The sequence below is a fragment of the Pelophylax lessonae genome (assembly GCF_965119305.1).
Source record: "Pelophylax lessonae genome assembly, chromosome: 6".
In the NCBI taxonomy this organism is placed as follows: Eukaryota; Metazoa; Chordata; class Amphibia; order Anura; family Ranidae; genus Pelophylax; species Pelophylax lessonae.
In genome coordinates, this window is record NC_138773.1 from 278,493,808 (window position 1) to 278,521,528 (window position 27,721).

At 42.0% G+C, this 27,721-nt stretch overlaps 1 protein-coding gene across 6 annotated transcripts in view; it reads right to left on the reverse strand.

Annotated features, from left to right (window-relative positions):
• Positions 1-27,721, reverse strand: part of FMNL2 (formin like 2) — a 333,795-nt gene that overhangs the window by 128,322 nt on the left and 177,752 nt on the right. For all 6 annotated transcript variants that reach the window (XM_082261106.1, XM_082261105.1, XM_082261110.1 and 3 more), the window contains exons 2-3: positions 24,527-24,610; positions 2,355-2,435 (exon numbers count right to left, since the gene is read on the reverse strand). In XM_082261106.1, coding sequence (XP_082117232.1) covers positions 2,355-2,435; positions 24,527-24,610 — 165 coding nt within the window. The remainder of the gene's footprint in view (positions 1-2,354; positions 2,436-24,526; positions 24,611-27,721) is intronic.

Consider the following 27,721-nt stretch of genomic DNA (forward strand, 5'->3'; position numbering starts at 1 on the left):
CCCTCCCAGCAGTGGCATAACAGCTTAGCCTCCCCTTCCAGCAGTGACATAACAGCTTAGCGTCCCCTCCAGGCATTGACATAGCAGTTTAGATCCCTCTCCTAGCAGTGACATAGCAGCTTATCTCCCCCTCCCAGCATTGACTATAGTAACTTATCTTCCCCTCCCAGCAGTGACATAGCAGATTAGCTCCCCCCCCAGCAGTGACATAGCAGCCTATCTCCCCCTCCCAGCAGTGACATAGCAGCTTATCTTCCACTCCCAGCAGTGACATAGCAGCTTAGCTCCCCCTCCCAGCAGTGGCATAGCAGCTTAGCCTCTCCTTCCAGCAGTGACATAACAGTTTAGCTTCCCCTCCAGGCAGTGACATAGCAGCTTAGCTCCCCCTCCCAGCAGTGGCATAGCAACTTAGCCTCTCCTTCCAGCAGTGACATAACAGTTTAGCTTCCCCTCCAGGCAGTGACATAGCAGTTCAGATCCCTCTCCTAGCAGTGACATAGCAGGTTATCTTCCCCTCCCAGCAGTGAATCTGAATACTTCTAGCCATCTAAACTCTAGTGTAAACACAGAGCAGAAGAACTTGAAGGAGAGCAGGAGCTAAGCAGTTGGGAGTACCAACTTGAGGTAGTTTTGCTGTGATCTTTGAAAATGAAGCTTTGATCTGCAAGCTCCACAGTGCCTGCAGCTACAGAGGTCAGTTAGTGAAACTCAGTAGTTACTTGTTAAGAATGTGTAAATAATAAATGTCCATAGCCTGGCTAAAGGTGGACGCTACCAACAAATAATCAGTCATTAAAGCCTGCCCCATTCACATAGCAGCAGTCCAATAAGTTAAACTGATATTCCCTCTGTTTTTGTAAACACTTTCTGCAGCTGATTGAATCACCCATTGAGTATGCAGCTACTTTATCTTTAATCCTTGCCAATGTTCCTATTTAAGCTGATGCCATGACTGCTGCCCCCGGTTTATGGTTTCGGGTTGGCTCTATGATAGCCTAAGATGGCAAGGCACTCCACTGCTCCCCCTTCTTTTCTCCTAGCTAACACACTGGCTTGAGACTGCATTGTCCACTGTTAACTCTTTCCTCTGGGGACCTACCAGGAGACCCAAGCAACCATCTAACTCTTTCGCCATCTGACCATAGAGACCGGAACATCTCTGTTCGCCTCTGTGAACCGGAAGTAATGAGCATTCATCACTTCTGGTTTCCCCAGATGCAGACAGCGCCATTTTTAAATAGGGAAAGCATTAGATCACACTGATCTTGGTGTGATCAAATTCTTTTAACGGCAGAGGAGACATCTGGGTTCTCCCCATAAAGAGTATCTGTCACTGTCTATTGCTATTATAGGGAATATTTAAATTCCCTGTAATAACAAAAAAAGTGATTTAAAAAAAAAAAGTATTAAAAAAAAAAAAAAAGTATTAAGCGACAATGTAAAAATAAAAAAAAAAATAAAATAATGAATAAAAAAATTAAAAGTGACCCCCCCCCCCTCCGAAAAGAAGGCAAACACACTTATCATGGGCAGTAATTCTAGCACAAGGCCTCCTGTGTGAATTTAAAGTGGTAACCTATAAAGGCTTAAAAAACATCACCTATGGACAGTGAAAGTTACATTATCTGTCGCCGTTGCGCAGGCGTGCACAATTTTAAAGCTATCAATTTACTCACCGTAACATCATCTTTTATATTTTACCAAAGAATTGTGTATTATTTTTTGGAAATTCCAAAAATACTGATTTTTACATGTAAACAAAATGTGCCAGAAAAAGGCCTGGTCAGTTTACTTGGGGAAAATTTATTTTTTTGTGCTAATAAATGCACAGGGTTTATTATAACTTTAACTGCATTACTACTTTAGCTGTTCTTTAACTGACATCACAAAGCTGAAATTGTTTGAATGGAAAAGACAGGAGAAGCAATCAGAAATATGATCTCCTCCGTTCATCAAGATGAGACATCAGTACGGGATATGAGCACATCTGGCTGCCTGGATATTAATAATTACATATATTTTCATAGCAGTAAAGTTGTATTTTAAGGTACAGATTTCCTTTTTGCCAAGTTATTTCTTTTCCATGTCTACAAGGGAAGTCGGTTCTCGGTTGCTGTCCCACTGATCTGGTAAGAGGTCAAATTCACCTATAAATAATAGCTCCTTTTCTTAATGCCATTTTTGGACTGCATTGTGAGGTTTTTCAACTCTCTACTCTTTTGGATCCCCTCACGGACTTTCCATGATACAGACAACTCTTAAACTTTGGTTAGATGTCCCCTTGGAACATCGGAGTAACGGATTACCTTTCAGAAAATAGAGGAACTAAGACACAGAAATAAATATCCTCTTACCTTTCGTGTTACTGCTGGATCTAGGTAGCCTTTAAGCTTCTGAATATAAGTGTGCGGAGGATTCTTTACTTGAAATCTTTCCTGGAAAGAAAAAGACAACCCTGTCAATAGTGAAATACCGTACAAACTACAGCCAATGTCACATGGTTACATTTAGCCTTCGGTCTGGACAGATTTAGAGAATTGATGGTCTTTATGTTTTTAAGCAGAGATGCCTGAATATTTCCTTTTGGTATAAGTTTGGTAGATATTGCAGATGTGGCTCCATAGTGGTCCAAATAATGTATAGAGTACCTACGGCAGCATAATGTCGAAACCAGAGATGTATAGTAACTAAGTAGAACTACTTCACTACTGTACTTAAGTACTGAAAAGGCGGTATCTGTACTTTCCTAGAGTAGAATTTTTTCTCCTACTTCCACTTTTACTTCACTACATTTTTTCGATGATTTCAATACTTCTACTCTGATATTTTTTTTTTGTGCTGCATAGTTACTCGTTACAATTATAAAAATTACCACTGCCAGAACAGTAGATGGCAGGTTTCATGAAGCTCAAAACATGTGTATTATCAGCGCATACGAAAATAAATGCTACTGTATGTATAAATAAAAGCTGCATTTGAAATAATAAAAAACAATATGATGTTCAAACTTTTGACTTCTTTCTTTAATAACTACATAACACAGTACTTGTACTTTTACTTTCAGTACTTGAGTAGCATTTTTTTTTCAAAACTACTGGTACTTTTACTTTCAGTACTTGAGTAGCAAATTTAAAAAAAAACTACTTGCAATACTTAAGTACAAAAAATGTTGAATACTTTAGTACTTCTACTCAAGTCACTTTTTGATTGAGCACTTCCACTTCTACTCAAGTCACTTTTTCATCGAGCACTTCCACTTCTACTCAAGTATGGGTTTCGAGTACTTTATACAACTCTGTTTTTAAGGATATATGTGGTTGTATTTTTTAAGGTTTTAATAGAGTGGGGAAGTGTTATAACCCCTGTCAAATTTTTTGCTTGTCTGTGCCCCAACTGGAGAGGATTAACCCCCTTGTAACTATCATCATGGAGACAGAACATGGGGGGGGGATCCTGAATTCTGGAGTTGTCACCAAAGTAAGAGGTGAGGATAAGTAACCAGAGTGGTACGAATGCTTTGGTGACATCTGTAAAAGTTGGAAATTTGCTCTTAGTTCTTGTTGTGCCTCCTGGACAGGAAGGGAATGCTAACCTCCCCAGTGGCACAGAGAAAGCAAATATCTTGGTTTTTAAACAGGCATCGGTTTACTTTACCCAAAACTTGAAAAAAAAAAGTTTTGTTTATCTATATATTTTACCATGAATATCTTAAATTATTATTAAAGGAAGGATAAGTGTCTCTAAAGAGAAGGGTTTCCAGGGATTGTCTAAAAGTGTACAGGGTAGGAGATAGTCTGACAGATTGGGGTAGGGAATTCCATAGGATGGGATGGGCTCGGAAGAAGTCCTAGATGGGGGCATGGGAGGAGGTGACAAGGAAGCTAGAGAGCAGGAGGTCTTGGGAGGAATGAAGATAATTATTTGGTTAATATTTTTAGACAAGTTTAGTGATGTAGCTGGGGACCAAGTTGTGGATGGTTTTGTAAGTTGTTAGTATTTTAAATATAAATTGTTGGGTGAATGGAAACCAGTGTAGGACTTGGCAGAGAGGAGTAGCAGACACTGAATAGTTGGTAAGGAAGATGAGTCTGGCAGCAGCATTGAAAAAGGACTGAAGAAGGGATAGCCTATGTAAAGGTAATCTAATGAGGAGGGAGTTTCAGAGGCGAGAGATGACCAGGAAGAAGCTTTGTGGTGTCATTTGTTAGGAAGGGACATATTTTGAAGATGTTGCCGAGGTTGAGGTGGCAAGATTTGGACAGCAATCGGATGTGAGGCCAAAAGGATAGTTCAGAGTGCAGGATAACACCTAGTACCTTGGCATGCGGGGACAGGTCGATAGTTGTACCATCGATCTTGACAGGGAAGTCTCTAAGGCTCTGCCCTACGCGTTACGTCACACACCATGTGACTTCATCAGTTTTCTAGGACTCATTCCTGGAATTTTGTACAATAGTTACATTGGTCTAAGCTGGACCAATGTAACTATGTATAAAATATTCATACCTGGAATTTACGTTAAAACAACTTGATTGTTTTATTATATATATTAAAAAGCCCCCCACATACACACACACACACGCACATACAAAGCTATACCCCAGCAAAGGTTGCTACAAAATGACAGCTGAGAAAATGTATTAAGCACAACTCTTTTATGAATGGCTTACTTGAGTGTCAGCCGGATTTCCTCAATTAAGCACTAGATGTAATAGAGCTGTTTTTTTTAGCTGTATGCCCGATATTCAGGGCAGTAAAAACAAAAAACATTGTATAAGTAAAAGCAAAAGGCATTTTCTTTCTTATGTAATGCTTTCTATGGCTCAAGCTCAAGAACCAGTATAAAGAGTCTAGCAGAAAAGAGTCTACAACAGTATGTGTTCTGATTTTAAATAATTTATAATCCAAGTTCACATCAATAGACTTCTTATGAGCTGTTTAATTTAAAGCTATGGACAGTGTCAGACTATGCGCTTTCACGGTGTTGTCCAACATATCATTCTTTTGGCAATATACGTGATAGTCTAAAGAACAGCTCGATATGAAAGGCCAACTTGTCACTTTAGAGTTAGAAGCATTCCAGTGAATACTGTGGAGCAATTTAGAAGGGAACGTTGGTTAATCTGGGAAAATGGATAATTCGCTTGGCCAAAAGTCATTCACATCACATGGATGAACTGTCTCGACGCTGTACTGAGGTCAACTCAAAGCAATCTAGTTTTGTGTAGTAATTATTTGTAATTATTGTTATGTTAAGAATATCATGAAACTGTGTATTGACAGGGTGAGGGTCCAATGGTTTATTTACACAAGATGCTCTCAGAAATGTTCACATTAAAGAGACCCTGTCAATAGGCTATTTAGGTCAACAACAAGTCTTGCTAAAGGATTACCTGTGCAATTAATGTATTTTAGGCATGTTATTGTTAAAGTGGTTGTAAAGGCAGAAGGTTTTTTTTTTATCCTAATACATTCTATGCATTAAGATAAAAAACCAGTGTGCAGCAGCCCCTCTTAGCCCCCCTAATACTTACCTGAGCCCAATCTCCATCCAGCAATGTTGCACGAGAGACTTGGCTGTCTGGGACTCTCCCTCCTCATTGGCTGAGACACACAGCGGGGCCATTGGCTCCAGCTGCTGTCAATCAAAGTCAGTGAGCCAAAAAGGAGAGAGGGGGCGCGGCTGAGCAGGAGCTCCATGTTTGAATAGACACACAGAACAGCGGCTCGGGTGCCTCCATAGAAAGCTGCTTGCTGTGGGGGCACTCAGCAGGAGGGAGGGGCCAGGAGCACCAGTGAAGGATCCGAAAAGAGGAGGATCTGGGCTGCTCTGTGCAAAACCACTTCACCGATCGGGTAAGTATAACATGTTTGCCATTTTTAAACAAAAAAAAAACAAGACTTTAGTACCACTTTAACAGGATTGTAAAGGCAGAAGGATTTTTTTTATCCTAATGCATTCTATGCATTAAGCGAAAAAATATTTCTCTGTGCAGCAGCCCCCCTCAGCCCCCCTAATATTTACCTGAGCCCCCTCTCTATCCAGCATTGTTGCAGGAGTGTCTCAGCTTCCCAGGACTCCCCTCCTCGCTGGCTAAGACAGCAGCGTTGCGTGATTGACTCCCGCCGCTGTTAATCAAAGTCAGTCAGCCAATCAGGAGAGAGAGGGGGCGGGCCGGGTCACAGTCCTGTGTCTGAATGGACACAGGAAGCTGTCACACCGCTCGGGTGCCCCCATAGAAAGCTGCTTGCTGTGGGGGCACTCAACAGAAGGGAGGGGCCAGGAGCATCGAAGAAGGACCCGAGAAGAGGAGGATCGGGGCTGCTCTGTGCAAAACCAACTGCACGGAGGGGGTAAGTATAACATGTTTGTTATTTTTAAACAAATAAAAACAAGACTTAAGTATAACTTTAAGGCCTCCCTTGCATAGACATTCAAAAACCTATAGTCTGCTGTTGGGAGCCGCCACCTTAAATTTGATGTTAGCAGCCCCAGCAGACTCCGCTGGCTGATTGAAATACAAAAACTCATTTATGGCCACCTTTAGCCAATAAACATTGCATATAGAAAGTAGAAATGTTGCAAGCAAGCATTTAAAATACTTGTTTAGCACTGTCCCTGCAGGGCCTGCTGAATAGTGTCTTGACAAGCTCCCCTGATTAGCAGCACACAGTTACCTTTAGATAAAGTCCCTGGATCCCTCCTTGTTCCTGATGGCTCATCACACACAAATGAACAGTCTAGGGGTGTTTGTTTTTGTTTTTTTGTTGTTTATTTGTGATTGGGATAGGAGAAGGGAATAGTGGGATACTCCAACTGAACTATTCACATTGGTTGAGGACTTCTCTCTTCAGGACTTTCATATCAATTAGAAACAGCCAGGCTGTTAATCCACACTGCCACAAGTGTAGATGGGGTTTAGTCTCTTGCTCTCTTTACTCTCTGACAAGATGACTTGGTGGATGATACTTTATCTTCAGGATACTCTCACTAGCATCCTCTTTCAACTGACATCCGTCCACTGACTATCTAAGAGCAGGGGTAGTCTCCCCCCAGGTCAGGCCCCTTGACATGAGATTCTGTACTCACTGTACTGCAGAGACAGATCTTCCAGTGTCTCTCCTCTTAGTCAGCTTCTCTGGACCTCTGGGTTCAGTTCCTCACTGCTACTCTCCAGGCCCTCAGGTCAACCCCCCCTGAGGCCGCATGGCACCTCTACAGAGGAGGAGGCAGCCGCCCCCTCCCTCCAGGACTCCGCTATACAGCCAAAAGACCTCGAGCACATGTGCTCCTGGCTTTTATACAGTATCCCAGCATGCATCGAGGCACTTTCCCTCTGCCAATCATCATTTCCTTCCATTGTCCAACATGCCTCCCTATTGTACCAGTGTAAAACACTCTCTAAAGCAGGGATTCCCAAACTACGGCCCTGCAGCTGTTGCAGAACTACACATCCCATGAGGCACTGTAAAACTCTGACATTCACATACATGACTAGGCATGATGGGTATTGTAGTTCCTGAACAACTGGAGGGCAGTAGTTTGGGAATCCCTACTCTAGAGTATGAGCACATATCCTGCTCTTTAGTAAGAAGAGAACAATATAGATTTACCTCCAGCTCTTCTGGTAAGCAGACAGAGCTCAAAACTATACTTTCTCACTAACACCTACCAAGGAGGGAGCTACACTTAATTTTTCATTTATTTTACTTACAATTCTATAAGTTAGTGACAGGTACATTTAAGGCCACTTTCACACATACGGTCCGATAAGATCCGACCTGATCGGATGCCCCCTGCATCCCTATGGAGCAGCGGATGTCAGCGGAGACATCTCCTCTGACAACCGCGGCCATCCGATCCGATTCTGTCCGTCAAATCCGGACGGAAGGAAACCCTATTTTCCATCCGTCTGCCGGATGGGATCGGATGAGAACGGACAGGCGGTCCGTTCTCATCTGATACCCCCATAGAGGAGAGCAGGGATCTGCCTGCTCAGCGGGGATCCGCGGATCGATCCCCCCCTGATCAGAACGAAGTCCGTCGGCGGAACGGACAGGTGTGAAAGAACCCTAAGGGCTCTTTCACACGGCGATCTGATCAGATCCGCCTGTCAGTTTTTTAGGCGGATCTGATCGGATGCCCCATTCAGCCCTATGGAGCAGCGGATGTCAGCGGTGACATGTCCGCTGACACCCGCTGCCATCCGCATCCGATCCTGTCCGTGAAATCCGGACGGATGGAAACCCTATTCTCCATCCGTCCTGGGGATCGGATCGGATGGGATCGGATGAGAGTGGACAGGCGGTCCGCTCTCATCCGATTCCCCATAGAGAGCAGCGGGGGCTGCGACACCTCCCTCTCCGCACTGCAAGCGGAGACGGAGCTGTCATCCGCCGGCTCAGCGGGGATCGCGGATCGATCCCCGCTGAGCAGCACGGAACCGCCTACGGAGGCGGACCGTGTGAAAGAGCCCTAAAGGAATAGCCAAACTTTTTTTACATGCTCCTTGTTGCACTGTCATTCGTTTTGACACTGCAACAAATATACACAAGCACAGGTATATGTAAATGCTCCTCTTGCACTTTGGGGTATCAAAAGTTCTAATAATGTAGGCTGCAACCTACATTATTAAGAAGTTTTGGTATCTCAAACTGCAAAGGGAGCATATACAACACCCATTGTGTAATATTAGCATGTACTTGGTCTGGAATGGTACAGGAGTTTATATTTATATGTAGATTTTGGATGTTTATATGCGGAATTGCTTTCAGATGAATAGCAAAAAATCATGTTTTACTAATATTATACTTGGAATTAAACCGGCTATTAAGCCTTATCTTTTTTACATTCTATTTCATAGGGGCTAAGTGCAGGCTACTTGATGTATAATTTAGAGGAGTAATAATGAGTCAGAATGTTAACTGTATTATTCCTAATATACAGCAATAAAAACCTGACAGGGGGCTTCTAACCCTTCCCCAGGTTTCTTTCAAAAAGTGCATTAATTCTTCAAGATCACAGTTCACCCAACAATAGCAGTAAATGACGCCATTATAAACCAGATCTCCTCCCATCATAAACTACAATAAGTCTTTTTAGTTAGAGATACTCACATTTCCCCAACATTGGCTCACTATACCAGCAATAAATCATTTGTCCTATTTCGTTCCTACCAGGGACCACCTCTGAGATGGCTCAGTTAACGCAACTCACAAAAAAAAGGAAAACAGAAGCAAAAATAACTTTAGCATTTTCCTTATCTGTCCAGATGGCCATGAACTTAATTCTACATCTATCTGTCTGTCTCCGAACCTGATTAATGACTTTTTATGTCCGGAACCAAAATATATTCAATTTACCTCTGCCAAATTGGATTTGCAAACTTGCCAGAATGGCTTGCCAGGGACACATTTCTTAAATAAACAGGATATTACAGTCTGTGTGTGCATTATTTTCCAGCAATCCCTCTATAAGTTCTGGTGGGGGGGGGGGGGGTCCAGGGAGAATGAGAGACTCTACCTGTTACAGCAAAGTCAGCAACTTGCTATAAATCTCTTCTAGGTCCAGATGTAAAATATCACCTATCGCACCTGCATAGCTCCCAACTGTCCCTGATTTTGAGGGACTGTCCTTGATTTGGAACAAAGTCCCTCTTTCCTCCTCATTTGTCCCTCATTGTGGTCTACTCTATATCGTTGTGTATAAAATGCACTACTTATCTATCAAAAAGGGTTTCCCAGTGCTAAAACTTTCATCCAATTTCTGAATGGCTGCATTTGTAAATTCCAAAAGCCAATATAAAGGCATAGTAGTGGGAAAACTAAAAAGCACTTGTAAATTTAACCAATCATTTTTTTTGTACAATTCTAATTTTTAAGGGGGCGTGGCAGGGGGTGTGTCCTATGCCTACATACTTTTACTTATAGGTGTCCCTCATTCCCATCTCAAAATTGTGAGGTATGCACCTGATTGACCAAAGCAAATGGACAAAAATAGGAATAAATCACTATGGTATGCTTTGTTTGCAGGCTTATATGAGACAGCAGGATGTAAAATGTAACACTTGTATACATGATGCCTGAACCTGATTGTATGCCAATAGTCTTCTGTGAATGTTGAACATCCAAAAAATGCTAGCTTGCACCTTCTTTTCACATGTGTCACCATAAAATACATTGGGGGAGATTTACTAAAATTGGAGAACTTAGAATCTGGTGCAGCTGTGCATGATAGCCAATCAGCTTCTAACTTCAAGCGGTAGTTCTAACTTCAAACCCACTTGGTCATTTTTACCTATAATAAGGCTTACCTGTAGGTAAAATGAATTTCTCCTAAACGTGTACCATTTAGGAGATATTAACCCTGGATGCACACCTTGCCGGACCTTCAGAGCTTCGTTCCGGAACAGAGGGCTCCCACGCCTCATCATCGCGGCTCCAGCCAATCACACAGCCGGAGCGCGCAAACCCAGAAGATAGAATGGGGGAAGATGTCAGCCCTCTCAGCGGTGACAGCACAGTGCTGGAGGGTTTCGTTCTAAGGTAAGTACTTCAAAATGTGCTAGTATGTGATGCAAACTAGCAGACATGGGAGTAAGTCACACATGTGCAAGTCACAAGCAAGTCTCAAGTCTTAACCTTCAAGTCTCAAGCAAGTCCCAAGTTACTGTGGCGAAAAGCAAGCAAGTCAAGTCGAGTCCCTGCTAGAAGTCAAGCAAGTCAAGTCATTTATTTTGGTCAAGTCACAAATCAAGTCAAAATACTGATCTACCCCAATTTTCACCATCAGTTAAGAGCCGGTTCACACTGGGGCGACCTGGTCGCCTGACAGGTCGCCGTAGGTCGCCTGCCATAGAGAAGCTGTGGACCCGTTCTAATAGGAGCGACACAAGTCGCTCCGACTTAGAAAAAGGGTCCGGAGCTTCTTTGGGGCAACCTGGAGCGACCTGCATTGACTTCAATGATATGAAATCCGTGCCGGCCGCTCCGAGGTCGCGGTGCGAGCTGCGCGCCGCGACTTCACAGGTCGCCCGGCAAAGTCGGCTCCCCCCAGTGTGAACGGGGTCTTAAAGTCAGTGGTCAGGAAATGTTTTGTTTTATTTTCAACAATAGTCACTAAAAACATGTTAAGTATTTCCATTGTTAAACAGCCAGTGTCCTAAAAATCAGAACACACTGAGGTGTTTTAAGTGACTGTGGTGTCAGAAACATAACAGGCACATTCATTTTGCTTCAACACTTCTTGAGAAAATGCAAATATTTAATAACTTAAAAAAGTAAAGTCATTTCGAGTCATATGTCTCAAGTCAATGTCAAGTCTCAAGTCATGAATACCAAGTCAAAGTCAAGTCGAGTCTTTTATTAATTTTAGTCAAGCAAGTCTCAAGTCCTCAAACTAGTGACTTAAGTCAAGTCATGTGACTCAAGTCCCCCACCTCTGCAAACTAGCACATTATGCCATTGCCTTGCAGGTGTTTTTTTTTTTTTTTTTTTTTTTAAAACAGCTGCGGTTTACTACCAATTTCAGCTTGGAGATACACACATGCCTTAAGCCTAATACACACACGATCAGAAAACCGTATGGAAAATTCCACTTTGGAAGCGATCATACGATAGATAATGTGATAATCAGCACACAACTTTCGAGAGCCAAACAGGACAGGTCGTGTGAAAATATCCGCTGGGAGGAGCACAACATTTTTTCTTGTGCGATAACAGATTGTACAATTTTCGTTTAATCAGCACAGTTTTCATTCGGAAATACAATACAATTCAATCACTTCTGAATTTTTATTCTGTTATATGAGAATTTTCAGAACTTTAATAACCTCTTCATTTTCGGTATAGAGACTAGCATGAAAAAAACAAATCAATAAACCAGCGCTGCTCCGAAAAGGAACGGTAAATTGGTATTGAGAGGGCAAGATACCTTGTATAGCAGTGATCTATGTGTGTGTGTGTGGTCTTTACTTTGTCTTTACTGTTACAATGTAAAGACCACACACACACAGATCACTGCTATACAAGGTATCTTGCCCTCTCAATATCAATTTACCGTTCCCAACAGACCCTTTTCGGATCCAGTAGCAACCTAGGGGATCACGGACCCCAAACCCCTCCCACTGACCCATGGGGGCAATCACTTCTGCATCATAGGAACACAACCAGAAAAAACAATGTTATTATATTAAATGTTATATTCAGCACAATTGTCACAAATTTTTTGCAATTTTCTTCACTTTTTAACTTTATAGATTATGGTGATTTTTTCCTTGATAAAGGCTGTTGTATAAATGCCGAAACGCGTCGGAACCCCGGTTTCTACAACCGGGAATCACCACTCCAAGTCATAAGTACAATAGTTCACAACATAGATTGTATTATTGATGCATAGCACCTATGTGATCCTGCATTATATTTGCATCTATTTCTTGTTTGTTTTTTTGTTTTTTCATTGATGTATTTTATCAATACATTTACAATTTATCACAAACTTGCCTAAAAAATACCACATTTCTTTTGGCTTGAGGAACCAAACCCCTTCTTTTGCATGGTGCAGCGATTTGGCCCCCCTCCCACTCTCCCTTTTCCCGGCCTCCTCCTGATCCCCATTCCAGGCTGAAGCCCTACTCCAGGTACTCTCTACTCACCGGCCGAATCCAGGTTCCCGACCTGGTCAGCAGGGGGCAGTTGGGGGGAGCTAGGACAGCTTGGTCAGGGCTGCCTGGGGGAGGAGATTCTCCAGTGGGGCATGGAACCGGCCTCTGCTCAGGCACCGATTACACCATCCATGCTGGGAGGGGGGAACCTACACTCAGTCCTTGTCTTCATCCTGCACTCATTAGGTGAGCAGTGGGACTTTTTACTTCTCTTTACCAGGAATCCTTTAGGCATGTTTGTGGCAGAAGCAGTGCAGCCTTTTTAAGGAGCATTAGAGTGGCCCGGGGGGCAATTGCCCCCTCCCCCTGGCCCAATCCTCCACTGTCCACATCCTGCAGTCTCCCAGGTAAGTCAGGTAAGTTAAGTAATTGCTGTATAGACTGTCCCAGAAGAATTCACTTTATTGTGGACATCCTATTGCAGAAAAATATTATCTTAACATATAAAATGTGATCATATGTAATGACATAAAACATTTTTATTCTTTTGTTAAACCCTAATTAAACAGATTCTGTAAATGCAATGAATATGTAAACAGTGAATATGTTTAACACAGTATAAGCACAATATTCTTCACAGATTCCATTTGAAGCTCTCAAGAAATGAAAGGCATTGGTGCAGGCCATTTGGGGACACAGAGAAGAAAGAGATTGTTACAGATTAATGTCACAGATTGGAAAAGAGCAGCTCATTTCACTTGCTTACACTGTAACCCGTAGCAGAGAATGCTAATAATACAGAGGTCATATAGGAGCCGGAGGAAGTGGGGTGAAACCACACAGAGAATTACGGACAGGGAAAGATTGGTACTAAAACAAAAAAAAAAAAAAACAATACTTCCCTCAATAACCAATCAGATTTCTTGCCCTATTCTTCCAGTACTTGCTAAAAAAAAGTCTAAAACCTCATTATTGCTATTTCTAGAAGCCCTATGTTGCTCCAAGAGTCCTCTATAACTCATTTTTATTTCTCTTTTTTTCTTAGTTTTTAGCTTTTATTTCTGGCATGGTCATCATGATGGGCAAGGGCAAGCAAAATTCCTTCTTCAACTCCTAAATTCTCCAACATAAAATAACTGATATATATAGAAGCAAGAGTAAGTAGCCATTGCACTGGAAGGAGGTGGAAGGAGCTGGAAACCAATCAAGAGAAAAAAATGATCTTTAAAATGAGAGCAGCGATATCCTTTGAACAACTTCAGGAGCACGCTAACTGGAGTATAAAAATGGTAAAATCTTTACGGGGCAAATGAAACCGGTAATGCCAATCATTTTACAGGTCTACAGGATTACATGTCGCCCATCAATAACCCCTTAGATAAATGAATCTACCCTTAATGAACAGACACGAGGTATAATGACATTATTGTGCATAGTATCATGAGGGCATTTGCTTGCTGATTGTAGCCCCCCCAATCAGGTTACACTGAAATGAGAGCACGTAGTCTGAAAAAATTGATGGGGAAGAGATGTTCTATGGATGGGCACCAGAGGGTCAGTCTCTGTGTCTAGTGGTAAAACCCTGCAAGACAAAGGCATAATGAGCTAGTATGCATCACATACTAGCTCATTATGAAATACTTACCTTAAAACGAAGCCCCAACACGGACCCCCGGACACCGCTGTGGGAGCTGACATGATCCCTCTGTGTCTCTTCCGGGTTCTGCGGCTCCGGCGCTGTGATTGGCCCGGAGCCGCGATGACGTCACTCCCGCGCATGCGCGCGGGAGTCATTTTCCATGCCGGTTTAGGAGATATTAATTGTACCTACAGGTAAGCCTTATTATAGGCTTACCTGTAGTTAAAAGTGGAAAAAAGCGGTATACTACCGCTTTAACATTAGAGGTGATTTATTCTTACCTTTGCACACTGGTACTGACTAGTATTCCAGCGCTCATCTTTTCCCTCAGCCTAAGGTTTCTACATACGCAATGTCAGACATTGCATGTGATTCGCTCTGTATTGCTGTGCAGATCACATGCAATGTCTGTGCAAATGCAAATTCAGCCATACAGCTTTATGGCTGAACTCGCATTGGGTTTGCACAAAAAGGTGCACTGCGATTTGCAAACCAATCTGGGGGTGTCATTAATTTTGTATTGACACCCGCAGCAGTTCTCAGAGGGCGGTGTGAACTGCCTACCGGGGAGATGCGATGCGGGAACCTGCACTAGAATAGCGCTGGTTCCCGAATCCCATGTGTGAACCCAGGCCTAAAAAGGGAACCCAGAGTTGATGAATCACATGTACAACTTCTAATGACAGCACCAAATGAAAGAGTCCAATTTTTTTTAATAGCGGTTATCTGTTCACAATAGTATAATATAAAACAGTTCTGCTGATACAATAATTCCATGTATCTTACATCTTCTATATTACTAAAAATTAGTTCTGGTGATTATTCCATTTCTGAGTCCTACCACTTACAACACCTCAGGCCTTTAAAACGCTTTTTTATATTTCCACGTTGTGGACTTTTTGTTTGGCGACTCATTAGACTTTGTACAAGTTTTTACTGCTGTCTTTGCCTCCATTGGGTAGTTTTACAATCTCTATTCATGTGGGTGATCACAGTCTCTGATACAAAAAGTGATGGGAAATCCAAACTTTTACAGCTGTTACCACAACAGGAGGGGAAAGTAAATCTTCCAATGGTCCAATGACAGCTAAGATAGGGACTCCCTTCACTCACAAGGATTTTAGCTGACTTCCTTGTATCTCAGGAACAGGAAGTGAAGGGAAACTCTCCCCAACGGCACAAAGACAGAGGAAAAAATTAAGTTTTTTAACCATTTCCTACTTTTTCTAAAACTGAAAAAAGTTTTTGGTTCACTTACACATTACAAAGTTCACTTTTAGTCTTTTAATTATAGTAAGTAAAATTATTTATTAAACTAATGCCAACCAGGAAACAGGGCAAACTGTGCCTAAAGCAACCTAAGTGCTGCTACTCCCCAGTAGCATTGTCACCTTCCCTTTTCTCCCAGTCTGCTCCAGTCAGCACTGGGAGCCAGAGAAAATACATGATACGATCAGATATGCATAGGAAAAGCCTAAGCTAACCTTAAAGCGGAGTTCCACCCATTTTTTTAATTTACTTTTATCCAAATCACTTTCGGTGGGACCAGTCTTAAGACGCGAATGCGGGAGAACACCGTTAGCGGCTCCTCCTGACTCCCGGCGGTCTGGAACAATGTCTTGGTAAGCTAATAATCTATTTACAATGGCCCTCTGTACTCATGAGTCTAAATTCGGCTTAATATCTCTTTTTGCTTTCTATCTTCTGCCCCCTTTTGATTGATATTGCTTGAGGTTTAAACTTATGGGGAACTTTCTGTCCCCGCTATTTATTACCTCCCAAATTATGATGAATATCCCCTCTATATTCTTATGGGACCTAGCCCCCCTTTCTTTAAGTTTAAGTAGTTCGGTGGTGGTTAGCCCATTGGGGACTATTTAAATTGAGCAAGGGTATTTGACCTGTGCTCTGAGACGTTATTAGCCGTATTGTACAAGTCACAATATTGCAATCTTTCACAGAAAACGCTGTATCCACCTATTGCCTGCTGTGGTGGGGTCCCCTGTAAGATTGGTTCAACCTGCATTTTATGACCACCTCCTGGGAGGACCATTATGGCCCTCTTGGAGCTTATTGGTTATGAGAGGTCAGATCTCGGCATGGGCGATGCCTACGGTTAAGTCAATGTTTGAAGATGATTACACCTGTGAGGTTTGTTAAGCTTTGTATGTACGTATCTTAAGTTACGGAAATTTATGAATATCAAATATTCTGATTGTTTAATTAGCATACTATTATATGTAATTTCCTCTTATCTTTCTTTCCTTTTTTGATATGATGTTTTAAGGCTTCTTCAAAATCAAAGCCTCTTTCTAGGTGAACAAAGTTGCTTATATTCCTGACGAAGCAAGGATCTACCCTGCGAAATGCATCGAATTAGCAACCAAACATTGCTCACCGCTGCTACTATCTTGTCAATATACCGCTATATTTACTAATTATGTTTGTCACTAACTATATATTTTAAACCATGTGCAATAAACTTTTTTTGTAATTTTTACAATCTTGTTGCTTACCTATATACTGCAGATATCAGACCCGTTATAGTCCCATACATTTTTATCCTACTGGGTTCTAGGACCAGTGGGTCTTGTCTATTTTTATTTTATCCAAATGGCTTTCCTCAGTGCATTTTTATATAGATAATATATATAATATATAATATATATATATATATATATATATATATATATATTTTTTTTTTTTAATGTCTAAATACCTTTTTTTCATCTGTGTACCTGGCACTTGCGGTCCTTGCCGCCTAGGCAATGTTGTCATTAGGCGATTCCCATGGGCTCCTGGGATATCAGCGTCATCTATCCCAGGAGTCCATGGGAATCGCCTAATGAAGAAACTGCGCCATGCAGTGTCATTACTGCACAGGAGCAAGAACGGGAGGTGCATGCTGGGTAGCTAGCTGCACCGAATCCCCGGAAATAAACACGAGATTAGGTACGATTTTTTTGATTTAAAGAAAGAGGAAGGAACAAATTAATAAAATTTTTCAAATTGTAAATTAGAAGCTCTAATGATCTCAGCAGAGCATTTATAAAAAAAAAAAAAATTGATTATGGGGACCGGAACTCCTCTTTAAAGCGGAACTTTACCTGTAACAACTTGGTAAAAAATAATGTTCTTTAGAAAGGAACATACATTCCAAAAATGATGCTACCAAAATTAGTGTGTGCTGTAAATTGCCTCTAGCATTGTTCCGGTTTCTTCTTGTTGGAGGCTGCCATTTTGCTGAAGCCTAGAGCCCCAACAGTAAATCATAAAGTGGAACTAAACCCATTGATTTAACAGTTTAAAAAAAGTTCCATTCCTTGAATGCCAGGTTTGCTAACTGTCACATTTGGTTGTGTCCTCAAACAAACTGTCAAACCCTCAATAGGCTGGACCATGGCAGTTGCAGATCAAACAAAAGCAGCTTTCTTATCCTGTAACGGATAAAAGGGTTACTGCTGTCAACAGATCGGCCTCTACAAACTCGGCAGTGCCTAAAAATGTAGAGCAACTGAGCATGTTCAGAGCAGGGTGAGACTGTGTATTACTGGATTTTATACAGTATAGACACTTTATGTTTTACTTAGGTATACCTGCAAATGGGGCCAGCCTGAAGTCATCTAGCAGAACTTAATTTTCTGACTAAAGTTCCAATTTAAGGTAAACCTCTCATGAGAAAAAATGGGGATGGCAATTCATGGCCTCCTTCTGAAAATGCCACTAATCATTCAAGACTTTCTGAGTCACTTATTAGGATGGAGTATGTGAGCTATGAAAGTGAGAAAAGTCAGAAATTCTGACCATGGAAGCAAGGTGGTGAGCAAACAGCCAGGCAGTTAGCATTATAAGGGAAGATCAGCAACTACAGCTCCATGTTCCAGTTATGGCGATTTCCTGTAATTGCAGAAATGAAGTTCGAAATATGACAAAGATTTAGTCTTTGGTCTCCAACTGCCTGTGATTGCCATCAAGAGTGACACAAACTGTTATGCAATTCCTTTGATGTGGAAGCTGACAATATCCCAGTGCTGGTAAAAGACGGATAATGATTATAGTAATCACTTGTGTTAGTGAATAGAAATTCAGCAACACATCAAAGTGAAGAGGTATCCTTCACATTCAGTGTTAAGGGATACAGACTATCTCACCAGAAAAAGTTCTGGAACATGACATAATCCCGCTGCCTCAGTTACATCACTTACTAATTGCTTGCAGTAAGATTAGCTTTTCAGAAGAGCTGCCAATCATTAGAGATAAGCCACCAGAAAAGTGTAAATCCACCTACAAAAGGTTAAAGGCAGGGCGGTGATATATAGAAAGTATTCATCTCAACATCACTGACTAGTATCCTTAGCTGCAAACATTGGTGTCTATAGGCCCGCCTGAACCATGGAAACGATAAGCCCACATTCACATACAGTATCTCACAAAAGTGAGTACACCCCTCACATTTTTGTAAATATTTTATTATATCTTTTCATGTGACAACACTGAAGAAATGACACTTTGCTACAATGTAAAGTAGTGAGTGTACAGCTTGTATAAGTGCCAGTTCACACTACCGCGGCACGACTTCGGGGCGACTTGCACAGACTTCATATAATGAATGTCAATGCAAGTCACTCCGATGTCGCCCCGAAGTAGTACAGGAACTATTTTCTAAGTCAGAGCGACTTGAGTCGCTCCTATTAAAACGGTTCCTGTAGCACTGCATGGACCACGACTTGTCAGGCTGACCAGTCGCCTGACAAGTCGCGGTAGTGTGAATGGGCACTTACAGTGTAAATTTGCTGTCCCCTCAAAATAACTCACACAGTCATTAATGTCTAAACCACTGGCAACAAAAGTGAGTACACCCCTAGGTGAGAATGTCCAAATTAGGGCTCATTAGCCATTTTCCCTCCCAGTTGTCATGTGACTTGTTAGTGTTAGAAGGTCTCAGGTGTGAATGGGGAGCAGGTGTGTTAAATTTGGTGTTATCGCTCTCACTCTCTCATACTGGTCACTGGAAGTTCAACATGGCACCTCATGGCAAAAAACTCTCTGAGGATCTGAAAAACAGAATTGTTGAATTACATAAAGATGGCCTAGGCTGTAAGAAGATTGTCAAGACCATTAAACTGAGCTGCAGCACAGTGGCCAAGATCATACAGAGGTTTAACAGGGCAGGTTCCACTCGGAACAGGCCTCACCATGGTCAACCAAAGAAAAAAACCAAACCAACCATGGTCGACCAAAAAAAATATTTACAAAAATGTGAGGGGTCTACTCACTTTTGTGAGATATTGTAGGTCCAATTTGACATGTCAAGTTACATGTTAAATCAGAGCCAATTGCCAAAAATGGCACCTTCCGAATCAGTGTGACGCCGTTTCTGCACTACTTTTGGCAACTTCAGGGGGCAATTTTAATAGACATCTGTGCAGGAACCCGCACAGATGTCTGTGAAATCGCCCCCGAAGTCGGGTGAAAAATGCTGGTTTGAAATCGTGCAAGTTCATCTAAACTCGCACGATTTCAAACCCGCCTCAGTGTGAACCTCGGCTGAAACCTTGAAGCTGATTGGTTTCTATGCACAGCTGCACTAGACTTTGTACTATCCAGTTTTAATAATTTAACCCCTGTGTAGCGCCATAAAAAAACAAAGGACTCCAGGAAATTCTGGGATTTCTTAATAAAAAAAAGTGTTTTGATCTGCTAATCTGATAGGGTGCTTTGAGGGTGCTAGCAGAATTTTGGGTATACGAAAACACGCCCAAAAAACCCCTGGTGCCACCCTTGGGCAACCCTTCCCCCTTCAAGTGGTGCCCAGGGCATATGTCATACCCTGGACACGTCACTTGAGGCAAACAATGGATATATACATTTCGAATGTCACTAATTCTCCCAGGGATTTGTTTCATTGTTTTATTTTTAAATCAGGGTCTTTTTATCAAGGCAAGAAAGTAGGCCACTTTGTTGCCTTTCTTTCATGATAAAATGGAAAAATTAACACCTTGGTGTGGTAGTTACTTTCTACATTTATTGGAATTCCCAGTAGTGCACACATGGTGTCATTTTATGTACCTGCTATCTCTTACAGATCTCAGGCTAAAGTTTGTGCAGCTCACCCAATGACTTGGTTTGGGACATACAGTATAATGGCTAGTGTTTATGGATTTGGGGATCAGTTAAAGGACATGCAAAGCCAAAACTATTTTTCTTTGTTTTGGACAGAGTAATGAATGGTTAAAACCCTTGCCAGGGTAATATTTTGCTATCTGTGTACCATCGAAATCATTTTCTCTTGTCCCAGTGACACACCGGGAAATTAGATGAAATCTCTCAAAGTGAGGGGAATTCTCTTTTTAGAAAGCTGTCATGGAAAAGGTGTCCTTATTTGAAGATGGTCCTCTGCATAACACTCTATTTGTCATCTCTCAACGGGTTACCAGTCTGATCCTCCTGCCAGGTGACACCAGGAAAAAAAAGGCCTCTATTCTCTCTCTTCTGGTGTCACCTGGGGCAGCGAAGGACCATGATCTGTGATATTATTACATTGGCACATATAACACGGTTCAACTACATGGTAAAAAAAAAAAAAAAAAAACATCTATTAAAAAAAATTATACAGATAAGCTAGACAGACTAAACTGAGTATATTTAAAGGACCAGGGTGCAAGACTATAGCTGGGAAGTCTGGGCTTGAATGCATTTGTGGAGATAAAATTTGGCTATTTTCTTGGCAAGAATTTACTTGTGGTTTTGTCAACTGATTCCATGTGTTCCCTCCTCCACACTAACATTATTGAAAATTCTTGATATCATGGAAGCCAAATCTGAGAAAATAAAAAAAGGACACTTCCAGCATTTTATTACACAGTTTAAATGTAGAACCATCTAATATAACATGTGGTCTATGTTTTATTTTTAATTTGATTCTCTCTCTATCTAATGGAACTAACCAAAAGTTTATATCTATATAAGACAGATGGGGTAACTAAAGACATAGCAACTTGGGATTCCATAAGGATTCCCCCAGATTTTAACAATCTTTCCTATGTTCATACTTTACACTTAGTACTTTGATGTGCTTTTAAAAATAACTTGGTGTTCATTGGCTTATTTTTCAGACTACATTGCTTAACTATTCCTCATGTTGCATGTAGGGGTGTCTACTCAGTGTATGGTCAACCATAACGATCATGCATTTCTATGGAAAGATCCTGTGTCATTTAAACTCTGCAACTAGCCTAAAACATGAAAAGTTAGTTACAAGATACTTAACTTCCTCCACCATGAGCAGGGATCTAGGTTAGCCTTTTTCAACCAGGGTGCCTTGAGGTTTTCTCAGGGGTGCCTTGGCAAAATGTTAAAAAATTGTATACAAAAGTGTTCTTAAAAGTGTTTAGGACCAGTGGTGCTTTTCTTAAGGAGCAGATGGCTGCTGGCGTCCTTAACAATCAGTGAATTTCTGGTTGTTATGGAGTGGGCTGGAACCTGGCTGCTGCTTTCTTAACAATAGGTGACTCGTCAGCTGTCAGCGGGCTTCCCCGCTGACAGCTAAATGTAAAGAAAAGAATTGCTGGCATTTAAAAATTGCGGAAAAAAAACTGCATGGGGTGCCTCCCCCCATTCATACTGGGCACTTACTGTACACAAGCATGCAGCCATACCAGGCCACATGCCCTCAACAAAGCACTTTGTCTCCACAACCCTGGCCAGGTGGTTGTGGGATTGCGGGGTGTGACCCCCAGATCCCGGGCCCCTATGTGAATACGTATGGGATACATTGTACACCTATTTATTCACCAACAAAGCAGCAAAAGTAAAAAGAAAAAGTGCAGTTTCTGACAAGTCTTTTATTAATATATAGATTTAAAAAAACAAAAACAATGTTTCCAGGTGTAGATCCATCGTCAATCACAATGAACGCCGGCCTGGAAAAAAAAAAGATCCGCACCCAATAAAGTCTACCACTGTTTGATAGCTTTGTCGGCTCCTGCCGCTACATAAACTAAGGGGCAGGCTGCCCAGTGACCTCAGCAGGTGACCCTACCTCTTGTGACATCATCAACCAGGGTATGCTGGGGCAATGACATCACAAGGGGACATAAAATGAGCAAACAATTGCGGGAAAAGCGTTAACTTTTAAAGACAAAAAACATCAAGGAGATGATTAGGGGATGAGAAGGGTAATTTCAATCAAGAACAAGGGGTATTGACCTCAAAGGAAAGGGAGTTATTGTCAAGGCAGGAGTCCAGTTTTGGGTGACCTCTCATCCCTGAAGATCCCCACACCTAAAATAAATGAAAAAATACCCCCCCTAATATTTAAAGAGTATTCTGGACAGGTTGTGATATCACAGGCCTTTGATCTTCTACTCCAGTGGCAGCAGTGGATGGCCTTTAGCCTTACAATAGCCAATGCTTAGGTAATGATGTATGAACGCCATTCATTGCATTAGTACTGTGAGGTCTGACTACTAGCGTAATGACACCACAAGAGGTTGTGTCCATGACAGCCTGGGCTCAGAGGAGGAGGATAAATGAAGCTGGCTATCATTAAACCCAAAGGAGGAGTACCATCTAGTAGGAAAGAACGCAAGCTTCTTTAAACACTGCTGAAGTATTTTTTCATATTTTGCACTTTAAAGGATTCAGGTGATTTATTGGACCTCTGGTGTATTCTAAGAAAGTAAATATTTTACTGTACGTGACAGTAATTTTGACATGACATTCACATTTTACTTTCTAACTGCTCTATGTACCAATTATTATGTTTCATTCAAGGATGTGCAAATTGAAACCACTGTAAGGGCCCTTTCACACTAATCAGTTTTTTACACACTTTTGGGATTTAAAAAGCAGAAAAAGAATGGATGAAAAGTGTGTCCTTTGAAATCCTATGGAACTTCTCCAACTGCAGGTGTGCTGCGATTTGTAAAGTCCTAAAAGCTGCATCTTTGGTGCAGGTTTTCAAATTCGCATTTCATTGTAAGTCAATGGAAAGGCATCAAAAGCGCATCAAAAATTAATCAGTGTGAAAGGGCCCTTAAAGCGGAGTTCCAGCCGTTTTCATGTTTATTAAAAGTCAGCAGCTACATAAAGTGTAGCTGCAGACTTATAATAAACACACATTCACCTGTCCCACGGTCCAGCGATGCGGCCGGGGGGAGCCTCCCGGTTCTCTCCGTCTTCTCCCCGCGGCGCTGGCATCTCTGGTGTGACCACCCGGCTGTGACAGCTTGCAGCTATATAGCCGGGTGCGCGCTGCAAGTGCTGAATGGACAGGCAAACTTCTGACATGTCCCAGAAGATTTCAGGGAGGGAGGGGGAGAGGAGAAGTTCCACCCGAGCCGCCTAGGCGGCCCAAGCGGAAGTGGGAGCGGGTACCTGTCAAATCAAGGTACCCGCTCCCCCCCCCCCCCCAGAAACAAATGATATGCCAAATGTGGCATGTCAGGGGGTCAGGACCACTTCAAGCGGAAGTTCCACTTTTGAGTGGAACTCTGCTTTAAGCTCAACAAAAGCACATCAAAAACTGATCAGTCTGGTGTTTCCTTGAAATTGATATATATATATATATATATATATATATATATATATATATATGTATATATATAATTATATATAAAACACTTGCAATAAGTCAGTTGGCCTTATAGCAGGGGGTGTCCATCCGTTTGACCTTTCTGGGCCACACTGGAAGAAGAGAATTGTTTTGGGTCACACATAAAATACACTAACAATAAAGATAAAGTACCTATATGAGTAATAAAACATCATTTTTTTTTGTAATATTTTTTATTATAAAAGTAAAAGGGGGCAACATAAAACTATACAATAGCCGACACGCATCAATATCTGGTTGGATGGATGTAATAGCAATTCTCAATGTATTCTCAAGGTGCTCTTTGGATATTTTGGTTCTAATTTTGCCCTTTATGTGCTTCAGCCTTAAAAATAATTGCTCACAAATATAGGTGCTGCCGAAAACTGATTACATGAATAAGAGTGGGATCATTTTTTTCTGAGAAGATAAAACCAATAAAAGTCCAGTAAAGAGACAAAGTCAAATTTTTAATCAGCCGCATGTATTCACTAAGTGTATCTGTGGGCCGCAGGTTGGACCCCCCTGCCTTATAAAGAGTCTATTCCTTTTAGTTAGGGCAGCCCTCAATCATTTATGGGAAAGGAGCAATAAAGCAAAGACATAATAGGGGATTATGATTTCAGTGAAGTACCCATATACTTTCTTTCTTATTCTTTATGACACATTATAAAAATTTGTATTCCTTACCTGATCGCAGATAAGTTCCCATTTTTTCTCGTTATCATACTGTCGCAATAATCTGGCTTTATCAGGTGGTAAGTTCATAGCATTCTGTAAAAGAAAAATAAAACTGGTCTTAGACATTTCTGTTCTTAAACGAACCGTTAAAAAGACTAGAATTATTATATTTTCACAAGTACAAGATATTGGATGTTCATCTAGTCCATAATGCATATCTATAGATTTGTGATGTGCGTCACGTCTGTTCCCAAGGCCACATACCTTTCTCACACATTATTGGATTGCAAAGGAAGCTGAACTTTGCAAGGGAATTTTCCCCAGAGCTTAGTGAATGCCATGAAATTTCACTTTGAAAAGAATATCTGATCATGTGCAAGGAAAATAAAACACAGCCTTTTTGCGTGCACATTATTAGATGATGACAGTCAGCGGTGACATAAAGACACGGATGAGCGAGTTTGGGGTGGAGGAACTTGACTGGGCTGCACAGAGTCCTGACCACAACCCGACAGAACACCTTTGGAATGAACTAGTGCGGAGATTGGGAGCCAGGCCTTCTCATCCAACATCAGCGCCTGACCTCACAAATGCGCTTCTGAAAGAATTGTCAAACATTTTCCATAGACACACTCCTAAACTCCTAAACCTTGTGGACAGCCTTCCCAGAGGAGTTGAAGCTGTTATAGCTGCAAAGGGTGGGCTAACTTAATACTGAACCCTACAGACTAAGACTGGGACAGTGGCGTAGCGTGGGGGGTGCTGGGGGGGCCAGTGGCACCGGGCGCAATATTTAGGGGGGCGCATCCCGTGCCAGTGTCACTTTGTCCTAATCCTTATTTTTGTAGACTGTGTCACTGGTTCGCTGTGCTTCAGCCGTCATGTTCAGGCTCACAATGGGCGGCGGGCGCCCTGTGATTGGGCGGATGGGGTCATGTGACGGCGTCAGGGCTGGCCTGTCTGTGATCGTTGGTGGCAGTGGCACATGCACAAACCACTGCTCTTGAAGTCCCGCCTGCTGCTCGCTGTCCGAGCTGTGGTGTCCCTGTCTACCTCTCTTCCACTCTAGACTGGGTCTCTGATTTCCCTGTTGTGGCAGCCAGTCTGGCAGTGTGGCCACAACAGAGCAGGTGAAGATAACAGAAAGCCAGGGAGACCTGAGAGCCGTGTTCCGGGGGGGGGGGGGGGGGGTTTGGGTGATCACGGTCTGGGGAGGGGGACAGCCCTGGAGCAGCCAGCCAGAGCAGACGAGGAGTTAGAGTATGAGGCGTCACGTGCTACAGGCTTGCAGCAAGCAAACCTGCCCGAGACCCTGTGAGAAGCATCTGTGCATGCGCCGGCTAACTTCTTACTTGCCAAATGCCCTGAGAGACGTGCATGGTGCATTACAAAACTTATTTTAAGAATTATTTATTTAAAGGTTTAATAGTTACTCCTGCCTATGTAATGTATTCCTCAGGGCATCCGGCATGTAAGAGGTTAAATGATGAATCCTGCCTATCTATGTAATGTATCCCTCATGACATCCGGCATGTAAGGGGTATCGTTTAACCCCTTACATGCCAAATGCCCTTAGGGATATGCATCACATTGCAGGATTCATCATTTAACCCCTTAAATGCCCTGAGGGACATGCATTAAATAGCAGGATTCATCATTTAACCCCTTACACCAAATGCCCTGGTCTGAGGGACATGCATTACATAGCAGTATTTATCATTTAACCCCTTGCATGCCCAATGCCCTCAGGGACATGCATTACATAGCAGGATTCACCATTTAACCCGTTACATGCCGAATGCCCTGAGGGACATGCATTACATAGCTGGATTCACCATTTAACCCGTTACATGCCGAATGCCCTGAGGGATTCATCCTTTAACCCCTTACATGCCAAATGCCCTGAGGGACATGCATAACATAGCAGGATTCCTCAGTTAACCCCTTACACGCCAAATGCCCTGGTCTGAGGGACATGCATTACATAGCGGTATTTATCATTTAACCTCTTGCACACTGAATGCCCTGAGGGACATGCATTAATAGCGGTATTTATCATTTAACCTCTTGCACACTGAATGCTTGGTGGGGACAAATGCAGGAACATTACTAATCCCCTTACATGCTAAATGCTTGGCAGGGATACAGGCAGGAACATCACTTAATAATGGTTACCTCAATGCTTCATATTCCTGATATGTGCCTTCTGTACCCTGTACTGGTGTGAAAAAGTATCCTGTTCTCTTTGTATTGCTTCCTTTGTGTGAAATCCCTGGTGATCCTGCCAGTCCCTCTGCTTTCCTAATATAAACTGACCACACCGTGGTCAGTCTTCTAGCTATGCTGGGTGGGAACTCAGCCTGCTTTCCTCCAATGATCAGACTTGTCTGACACCCCCCCTCCTGCACAGCCATTCACTGGGATGCTCAGTGTACTGCTGTTTCTCCTCCCCTCTGCTCTTATGTTGGGGGTCAAAAGAGTACCTCACACCTGTGGAAACAGCTAGTCAAAGGGACTCATTGAGTGCTAAAACTCCACAGGTTAGGGGGCGCAAATTACTTGCCTTGCCCCGGGCGCCGACAACCCACGCTACGCCACTGGACTGGGATGCCATTAAAGTTCATGTGTGTGTAAAGGCAGCCGTCCCAATACTTTTGGTAATATAGTGTATGTATATATATATATATATATATATATATATATATATATATATATATACATACTTATAAATACATACTGGGTATAGAAAAGAATCATCCCCTTTAAAATATTCACACTTTGTTGCTTTGCAGCCTGAAATGAAGACAGACTGTTTTTGTTTTACACAGCTGTATTAGAATGCATGAAGGTAAAAAAAAAACTTAAACTTTTTTTACAACTACTTTAAGGTGTACTTCAGTTTTTTTTTGTATATATAGCGCGACATGACGGACAGGGCAGTCAATACACTACAGATACACTTTAAAATATTTTTTTATCTACTGCATTCTGAATTTTTAGCTCTATGACCCCCACAAATAAACAATACAAAATCCATGTCAAAGCTAGAAGGTTATGAAAGTTCAGTGTTGTCTATCGGTTTCCTGTATTGAGCCACTCCTTGGTTTCTCCAACAGCTCAGTTCATGATTCAGCATTGGTATTTGTTATAGCACAAAGTTCCTTCCTGAGTTTTACTTTTTTCAACTAAGTAACTGATATTAGA